Source organism: Atheta coriaria, unplaced genomic scaffold, assembly GCF_025399875.1.
Source record: "Atheta coriaria isolate IRGN ID8LTWV9N9 unplaced genomic scaffold, Caltech_Dcor_3.1 hic_scaffold_1_pilon, whole genome shotgun sequence".
NCBI classification, from domain to species: Eukaryota; Metazoa; Arthropoda; class Insecta; order Coleoptera; family Staphylinidae; genus Dalotia; species Dalotia coriaria.
Genome location: NW_027045443.1, coordinates 2,691,273 through 2,701,230, shown reverse-complemented (window position 1 = coordinate 2,701,230; position 9,958 = coordinate 2,691,273). Strand labels below are relative to the sequence as shown.

Sequence of the window (9,958 nt, the reverse complement as noted above, 5' to 3'; positions counted from 1 at the left end):
TAATAAGTTGTTGTTTTGCTTCAATTTGGAATTCAAAGATATCATTTATCTACTTACTATTCTATGGTTCAACAAGCAACGTGACGGAGAGGGGCATACGATCTAGCGTGGTAAACAAATACTTTATTATTTAGTTTCTATTTTTATTTCGGCTGAGATCCAGCCTTGTACTAGTTTACGTGTCAGCTGCAACCGTAAATGAAACATAGGAATATATACCAGGAGTATATAATTTTATATTAGAGTAAATATATATATATATATTAAAAACAAATCGAGTTACAAAAGTAATGTAAAAAATGATAGATTTTGTGTAAAAGCGTATAAAAAGATAGACAGTTTTGCGCAGTTTACATACATTGACACATGGACTTTATCTGCACATCATGCAAATTTGAAGCACAATATTAGCAAATACGATATAAAATAACTTCGATTATATATCTTTGGTCGGAGTTAATCGTAAAAATATTTTTAGGAAGTATCTGAAAGGCACAACATTGAATTTCGCGTATATAAATATTTGTGTTTGTTCGTCAATGCGACTTATCAAAATGGAGATGGTGCTCCTTATCAAGTAGATTAGTACAATATACAGAAAAAAAACGGGTAAGAAACATTTAACAATGGAAATTGTTCAATATTGACATCAAAAGCGGCTTTACGCGCGCATCGCATAAAAATGTGTTAAAGTTAGAAGCCACTAGCGGCATGGTGGCACCCAAACTTTGGCGACGGAAGTGGTTTAGTACTCGCCGCGCCATGTAAACAGCGAATCAATAAGAAAACAGGCTCCGTTAATAATTGACAGTGATCCAATAGCAAGACCGTAGTCGCGCTTTTCTCCTTTCCATGTATTCTCATAGTACTTAATGTTCAACGCACCGGCGGCAATAAAAAGCGCGCATCCAACTAGACAGTAGAAGACGTCGATTCTTTTTGTAATTGGTGACGATGCCAGATGTCCTGAAATATAAGCAAACTATTAGTACCGCGGGCGTGTGTCTCTGCTTGATAACAACGCACCACTGAACCCTCCAATGAGGATGATCACAAAGCCGACGAAGGTGCCGGCGCTGACCAGATTAGTCATTATATCTGTTGTCATGTCATTTTTGTAGAGCAAACCGGTGCATACAATCGCAATCGCCTGAAAACAAAAATGCAACATTTCATATTTATATTTATCCATGCGTTCATGGTCGTTATCTTGTCATGTTATTTGTATAGCACGTAGTGTAATTCCTGCATGATGAGTAGTATTTCGCTATGAGAACACATCATGAATACATAAATATAAAATTACGTCATTGTGCTCTCTCGGCTGTTTTAAAAGTAAACAGCGTATAATTTTTGTAATTTGTTTATGAAGTCACGTAGCTGCCTTACCGCCCAAAAAGCGAAAAATAGTGACATAGCAGGTTGCGATTACGCCATGACATCACGATCAGACGCAATGTATCACCGTCGGTTATTTGCGGTCCGCACGTTCATGCATAATAGCCGCGGTGACCTCATAAAAGCGATTTCGGCGCGTAACTCAATTACGTCATTTCTATAGCCGGTGCAAATTGATCTTTTCGAATATTCAAATTATTAATGGCCGACCGACAATAACGTTTCCGTTCGCGCTGCTTAATGCCAGTATAAAAAGAGCAAGTATGTAAAGCGCACAAGGCCAATACAACATAGCTATACAATTATGCGTTGGGCCTTCAGTATTTTAACGCGAGTAACACTCCTTGAAGATACCATGCTTACGAGGAGATCCTTGTGAAGGGCTTGTGCCGCGTGCGCAATTAAATAAGAATGCCTGTAAACGAGGGCAATCTGGCTATTCTCCCGGTGACCGGAAACCCCGTGGGGAAGTTAATGCGCAGTTTATATATACACTTTATAGTGGTTTATTTACCGGCTGGTTGATGTATTTGCAAGTACGCGCGGTATCACATATCGATCCTGGGAGTTTTAATGTTTATTTTTTGTTGAAATATGTATACTGGATGGGTTATTTCTGGGCGTGAGCGCAATAAAAATTTGTGCATTATGACTAATTATATCACGCGGCCGTGTTATTGCTGATTTGTGAATAGTTTTAAAATATTGGCTTGATGACAAATTAACCGGTGAATGAAACATACTTCTACATGAAAGTTTTACTTGGGGTCCAGTTTGGGTCATTATAGCGATAAGATAAGAACATCGAAAACTGACTCAATGCAGGAATATTTAACCATTCGTTGAAATACATATTTTGAACAATCGGGAGCTCTTACAATGACGCATACGCTCGTGTATATTTATAGAAAAATTTTGGAGTTTTACTTTCGTTTAAAAAATAGAGTAAATTGCACTTACGAGTTCCAGGAATTTAATGATTGACAATTTGCTGATGGCCATGTTGCTAGTTGTCGGAACAAGAATGCGTTGAGTTGATAAATTTGTTATTTAGAAGCACCCACTCGGTGATTAATACTATCTTTAAACGTAGCTGCTGAGCTCCAAGAGATGAATGCTCCACGAACGTTACGAGAATGAGAACTGCGCGTCGCTAACGTGTCGGCGTCCCCAGCGCTCGATCGTCGGGAAGGCGCATCCAGTGGTGGGTCGCGACCTGCAGGCGCGCAGAAGCGCACCTCGCGCGATGCCTCGACTACGGTCGTGACACACTTTTGAACAATGAAGTCATCGCTAAAACAGATCAAAAAAGGAGTCCGCCGCGGTGTAGAGCAAGGTCGCCTCTTCGATGGTCGAACGTGTGTATTTTGTTTTCGATAGACGTGCTCATGTGCCTAATCAATGCGCGTGCAATGCTACAATACGAGTACACCGCTGCTTGTTAGTGCGGGAAAAATTGGGAATTTTCCTTATTCCTCTCCCACGAGTAATACTTAACGTTACTTAGTTCGGACATTTTTATTGCCGTAAAGTGGTTTCGTCCGTCTCGAATTATTTTTGTATTTACAGAAACATTCAGCAAGATTTTGTATGCACGCACCAAATTTGCTTTGATTTCCCAGGAAAACTGATGAAACTTATTATTTCCATATCTAGTTGCTCTACTACCGGTCTTTGTAATCAAAATGCAATTATTGTTTTTTTTTTATAAATTATCGAACTTTTAACATGATTCGCTAATTATTTTTTGGACTTGTTGGGAGTTAATACACTCTTTATTCATTATTGTAAACCAAAAATCTAAATACTTAAATAATAAGATTACATATATATTTTTGTTAACTCACTTTACATGAGTGTTGACTAGATTTCTATTTTAAATGTAATCGTTTATAGTTGCCGTGTAATGGCACACCGTGTACCGTTTGCCTACACTGCATGCGGCAGCCTCACAGCGAACATCATTTCCTCTAGTGATGTCTCGGTAAGTCGTGGCGATTAACAAAAATTAGTTATATTCATATATAGTGTTCTGTTAATAATCAAACATGCGTGTGTTGCGTTAAGAAATGTGCGGTGCGATGACATTGACCTTCATTAGAATTATACTGCCATTGTTTCGAAACATGAAGAAATTGGTAGGGTACGTAAGTAAGGAACATCAAATAATTATTGCATTAAGTATACCAATATTTCTGAACCGAGGTAGCAATTAGATATTATTTCGGGAACCGTTTGCACTATTTCAATGCCATTTGAATATTCTGATAGAACAAGAGCTGTTATAAACTATTGGATGCTGCCGGCAAGAGAATTCACGTACAAGAACCGCCTTCAAAAGTCAGCATATTTTAACATTTTCGTAAACTTGCTGTGGAAAATTCGCATTATCTCGGGAACCGTTTGCACCATTTTAATACCGTTTACCCCTCTTGCCGTCTTCGGAAATCACATGCGAAGTGCTTGAAAACAGCCCCCAAAAGTCGACAAGTTAAGAGATTATTCTAAACTTGCTGTGGAAATTGTTCATTATCTCGGAAACCATTTGCGACATTTCAATGCCGAGTTGAGAAAAGTTTTTATAAGCGGTGGGTTTCCGCGGGCCCCGAAAATCACGCAAGAAGTGTCTGAAAACCGCTTCCTAAAGTTGGCAAGCTTTGACATTTTTCTAAACTTGCTGTGGAAGCTTCGCATTATCTCGGGAACCGTTTGTGCGATTTCAATGCTGTTTACATATTCAGATTGCGCCAGAGTTGATTTATACGGTGGGTTTCCGCCAATCACATACAAAGTGTCTGAAAACAGCCTACAAAAGTTGACAAATTTTGAAATTTTCGTAAACAAGGCGTGGAAATTGCGCATTATCTCGGGAACCATTTGCGCTGAGCCATTTTAATGCCGTTGGCATATTTAGAGGGCGCAAAAGTTGTTCAAAACAGTAAATGTATTTCTGACTTGTTTGGTGTTCATCTCTACCCGCTTATCGGGGTTTGTGTATAAACAACTTTTTTATCGTCTTGAACCAGCTCCATGCTACGCTCGCGCTACAAACGTTCCCACGTTTTAGTCAGTTCTTACCTGCCCGTGGTCTGGCACTTTTCGTTCTTTCTATTCAATTAAATGAATTGCATACATTTTATCGATAAAAATTGGCATAATTATCAGCACTTAATAACAATAAACGTGTTTAGTGTTTTATTAACGATGATTTGTGCGTGAAAGGGTCATAAAACTTGTATCTTTATTTGTGCGTTAGTGGTCCGTCGGCTATTTCTAGGTGCTAAGCATTGGAATTGCAAATATGTATGGAATTGTTAATTTCGAGTACCTATAATTAGTGTCTGTCCTTGGCAGGATTTCACGGGTGCTTGAGAAAATTGACTTGCTCGCCATGATCGGATCATTGTGGATCAAAATACCACTTGCAATACAACACCATTATCCGACGGAACGGACTAAATAAGTGTGTACTCGTATCCTTAGTGCGAAGACTTATACCCGCGTTCTTTCTGTTTCAGTATTTTCTTTGATTGCCCGCTACATTAGTAAGTTTGTAAATATTAATACATTTCTATCTTTAATCGTATGTAACGAGAGTACCGTAATATCTCAAAATTGTCGCATGCCCTCGGATGCGTTTTCAGTCTGTCTAGAGAATATCGGTTTCACTGTGCTAATCGTCTCTTTAATAGCGCGTATTTTTCTCAGTTGACATTATTTGTTTGTATCTTTAATTCTGAAATCGCAGTGACACTTAATTATTGCTTATAAACTGTTTGTAAAACGTAATTTCAATGTCCTTTACCTACGCATGTGTGATGTCGTCGCTCGGCACTTTGCCTTGTTTGATGTGAATTCTGAAGAACGCGTCGCATAGAAAATTTTAATTTTGCAATAAAATTTTATATAATCGTGTTTTATTTTTATATTTATTTTGATTGGGTATCTTCCCTATCTTCCTTCTAACCAACTAGCCAAAGGGCTAGACTTTTGAAAATGCATTTTAAAAATTGACATTTTCCAAAATGTTTGAAAACATAGTTTGGAAAACACTTTGTATCTTGTAAATTAATTTACTTTGTTGAAGGTATTTGCCGTTATATTAGAGTTCTTTACGATTCATACCTTTTCAACCCAATAGCCCTTTCGGAAGTGCCCTGAAATACCCTTTAAAAATTGGTGTTTTCCAATAAGTTTGAAAACATAGTGTGGAAAACACCCTGCATCTCGGGAACTATTTGACTTTTTTTCAAATTTCTTACCGTTACATTACAGCTCGAGAATCCCCCTACCCGATGTATATATTTCAACATTCTATCCCTTTTGGAAGTGCCCTGAAATGTCTTTCAATAATAGCTCAAAAACTAGCTCAAGAAAATTAAAAACGTGGTGTGGAACACACCCTGTATCTCTTGAAGAAAGTCTACTAGTTTCTTGAAGTATCGTAACGTCATATTAGGAGTTTATCTACGCGATGCATACATTTTCAACCCACTATCCGTTCCGGAAGTGCCCTAAAATGCCCTTCAAAAATAGCTGTTTAAACAAAAATTAAAAACATGGTGTAGTAGACACCATGTATCTCGTGAACTAATAGACTTTCTTGTGGTTTCTTAACGTCATATTAGAGTTTATGAATTTATCTACGCGATGCATACATTTTCAACCCTCTATCCTTTTCGGAAGTGCCTTAGAATGCCCTTCAAAAATAGCAGTTTTTCACAAAAATTAAAAACGTTGTGTAGAAAAAGCCAGTATCTCATGAAGCAGTACACTTTCTTGGGGTTTCTTAACGTCATGTTAAAGTTTAAGAGTTTATCTACGCGGTACATACATTTTTCACACTCTATCCTTTCCGGAAGTGCTCTAAAATGCTCTTCAAATATAGTTGTTTTTCACAAAAATTAAAAACATGATGCGGAAAACACCCTATATCTCGGGAACTAATAGACTTTCTTGAAGTTTCTTAACGTCAGATTAAAGTTCGAGAGTTTATTTACACGGTACATACCATGTCAATCTGCTAGCTCTACCGGAAGTGCCCTAAAATGCTCTTCAAAAGTAGCTATTTTTGTGCAATAAATTTCATTTTCTGGCTGAAAAACAACGTATTTATAATTATTTTTGGTCGAATCACAGGGTTGAACGTCTTTCCTGATGTTTACTGTCGATTTTTTTTGTAAACATTTTTTTGGCCGAATTTTTTTCAAAAATTTTTTTGGTCGATTTTTTTTAATTTTCCGGTCGAATTTTTTTTGTAAACATTTTTTCAGTCGAATTTTTTTCAATTGAAATTTTTTGTTGAACCTTATTTCGGTCGAATTTTTTTGGTCGATTTTTTTGTAAACAAAAATTCGAGTGAATTTTATTGCAAACTTTTTTCGGTCGAATATTTTTTCAAACTTTTTTTGGTCGAATCTTTTTGAATTTTTTTTTTAAACTTTTCGGTTGAAATTTTTGTAAACTTTTTTTGGTCGAATTTTTTTGGAAACTTTTTTCGGTCGATGTTTTTTATAAACTTTTTTCGGTCGATTTATTTTGTAAATTTTTTTTGGTCGATTTTTTTGTTAACAATTTTTCGTTCCATTTTTTTTGTTAAAATTTGTTCGGTCGAACAACAGGGTCGAACTTTTTTACTTAAAATTTTTCGTTCGAAGTTTTTTGTCAAAATTTTTTTGGTCGAACAACAGGGTCGAACTTTTTTACTTAAAATTTTTTCGATCCAAGAACAGGGTCGAACTATTTTGTTAAAATGTTTTTCGGAACAAAGAACAAAAAGGTCTACAAAACGAATGCATTTTTCTCTAAAATTGTAAATAGGGTCTAAATCGATGTAGAATTAAATTATCTATCAGGTATCCGATTTAAAATTTATCGAAATAGTTCCATGCATAGTACGAGTACAATTCTATTCATGTTCTGCACTACCACACTGAAAGTGTTAGTGTTTACAAACAAACATGTTTTCTTATCTCTTGCAATTTTTGTATGGTCGCCACGCGGTTGGCTTGCGCACGTGGTCATATTTTCATCGTCTGATGATCTGCACATACATTTTCTTCACAACAACTGTGTTCCTTAATTTTCCTTCGAGTTATTACGTAATGCTCCCTACATTAAACGTGGATGATCATTCGGCCGTGGGATACTCTTTTCGGATTATTCGCGTATTTCATCGTTCCTGTAATGTGCATAATTAATATTCTTACAACTTATTGGATATGCCAAAGACACATAAACTTATGTTGCATCAAGGTATGTTTTTGCATTTCTTCAGCCATGTGAAAATCAAATCCATTATTGACTTTTCTTATTTTTACTTCAACCGCGTGGTTTTTAAGTACACAAATAATTTTTGTCTCCGTTGCAATACCCACCATGATTTGATGATTTGCATTACGTTCTCCTATATTACGTACAGACAAATCTTTTGTTTGTTTATGACGAAATCTTCTTTCAACTAATATAGTTTTTGAAATAAATGGAATTTTAAAATTTGAAATTTAAGTTCGATATTAAAATGTCCATGCATAGAACGAGTACAATTCTTCTCATGTTCTGCACTACCACACTGAAAATATCAGTGTTTACAAACAAACAAGTTTTCTTATCTCGTGCAATTTGTGTGCTGTCGCCACGCGGTTGAATCGCGTATCACGTTAGTCTCATTTTTGTCATCAGGTGATGTGCACGCACATTTTCTTTATTATTCTTGAGTTCCTTAATTTATCTTCGCGTTGTTACGTAATATTTTTAAATGCTTTTTTGATTGTGCGCGCGTGATGTGCGGCTTCGTTAAACCCGGATTGCATATACGCAGAGGTACGATTACAATTCTGCTCATGTTCTGTACTACCACACTGCAGGTATCAGTGTTTACAAACAAACACGTTTTCTTATCTCGTGCAATTTTTGTGCGATCGCCACGCGGTTGCCTTGTGTACCACGTTAGTTTCATTTTTGTTGTCTGGTGATCTGTACGCACATTTTCTTATTTCTTTCTAATATTTCTATGCTTTTTCACGATTGTGCGCGAGTGATGTGAAGCATTCGTTAAACGAGATTAAAGCGTGGCGCCTAGAGATGCGGAATTAAATTCACCGTCGGGTGGTATTTGTTTGCTGCCGGAATTCGACCTGCAACTTGCGAAAATTTGCAAAAAAGGTGATTTATTCACCTTTTATAGTGAAATGTTAGTATTTTTTCGGGATTGCAAAATTTCACTTTTGAGCACTTATAGTCTCATTTTTTGACTCTATGAAATTAAATCATTTTAAATTTTTATCTAATGGAGCTTTATCCAACCTTTCATAATCTACTATCAGATTTTCATTTTAGCAAGCTCATATTATAGGGGATTTTGCGTATATCAAGAATTTGAAATCCGTTCGTGTCTGACAAGTGCCGTTGGGCACCGTACGAGGCTAGCGGTCGAAGTTAGTCGTATTCAAGGCACCCTACGAAGGTAGCGGTAGAAGTGACTCGTGTTCAGGGCACCGTACGAAGGTTGTGGTAGAAGTGACTCGTATCCATAAAATATAGAATATAATTTGTGCTATTCGGAATTGAAAAAAAAACTGGGAAAAGGGGGTCGTACCGCCTCATGTATTTTTTTGTAATAATTTTTTTTCACTTCTTATTTTTCCGATTTTAATACTTTATTTTCTAGATAATATTTAAATTAGTCGCGGTGTTGTAAACATCAATTATTTAATTAACTAAGGTATACAGTAAACTTATACGAAGACAATAAATCATTTATTTGTATTGGTAAATTACAAATTCATGTTTTTTCTTATCCTTATCCTTATTGCGTATGTGTGTTATTTGAATGTTGTGAATTTTTACTTTTGTCTTCTCAAGTACGTGTTTACCACTACGTTTGTTTATAAACAACTTTTTTGTTCGACTGACGGGTATTATCGCGACGCACATGCCTTGTACCTGGCAACGCGGAGCGCACACGGCAGTCGTTTCACCGCGTGGTCCGCGAGCGCGTCTCACTACTAACCACGCGTTTTCTGACTTCAATTATTCAATTAATCGTCGTGTATTCATTTCATCATCAGCAAAATATTCGAATGAGCATGTGTGGCTGTTTTGTTTGATGAGTTGTGGCGGTTAGAGTGTTCCTTGGTAAGAAATAAGTGTCTGTTAATTTCTGCATGAGTTTTCAGTTCATAAGATATATTCCTGGATCTAAAATCTTTTCATCACTGCACTTTGTAATTAAAATTAATTATTTTTTTTCACGAAAAGTTAAGACACTATATATTAAATTGATTATTCCATTTGTGGGATATTAATTTTGCAAATTACACACACGTGGTAGCATTTTTTTTATCTAAATTCATAGCAATCTTTCCGAAAATAACATGCATGATTTAATTATTACAAGCATTGTTATAAAAAAGTATCTGAGGATTATTAAAATGACAATATTCATGTGGTCGATCACGCTCACTTTGCCGTCGACCTGAACGTTTTTAATCGAATTACACTCCTTAGCATCATTAAATTTAAAATTTTCTTGTTGATCGAATCAAATCTGGTACGTTGA

At 36.2% G+C, this 9,958-nt stretch overlaps 1 protein-coding gene across 1 annotated transcript; it reads right to left on the bottom strand.

Annotated features, from left to right (window-relative positions):
- Nucleotides 1-232: 232 nt before the first annotated feature.
- Nucleotides 233-2,605, bottom strand: LOC135794308 (protein snakeskin-like). The gene is made up of 3 exons (XM_065305572.1): nucleotides 2,359-2,605; nucleotides 1,027-1,150; nucleotides 233-966 (listed from the first exon to the last, which is right to left on the bottom strand). The coding sequence occupies exons 1-3, from the start codon at nucleotides 2,398-2,400 to the stop codon at nucleotides 746-748; spliced, it is 387 nt and encodes a 128-aa protein (XP_065161644.1). The 5' UTR covers nucleotides 2,401-2,605; the 3' UTR covers nucleotides 233-745.
- Between the last annotated feature and the right edge of the window lie 7,353 nt (nucleotides 2,606-9,958).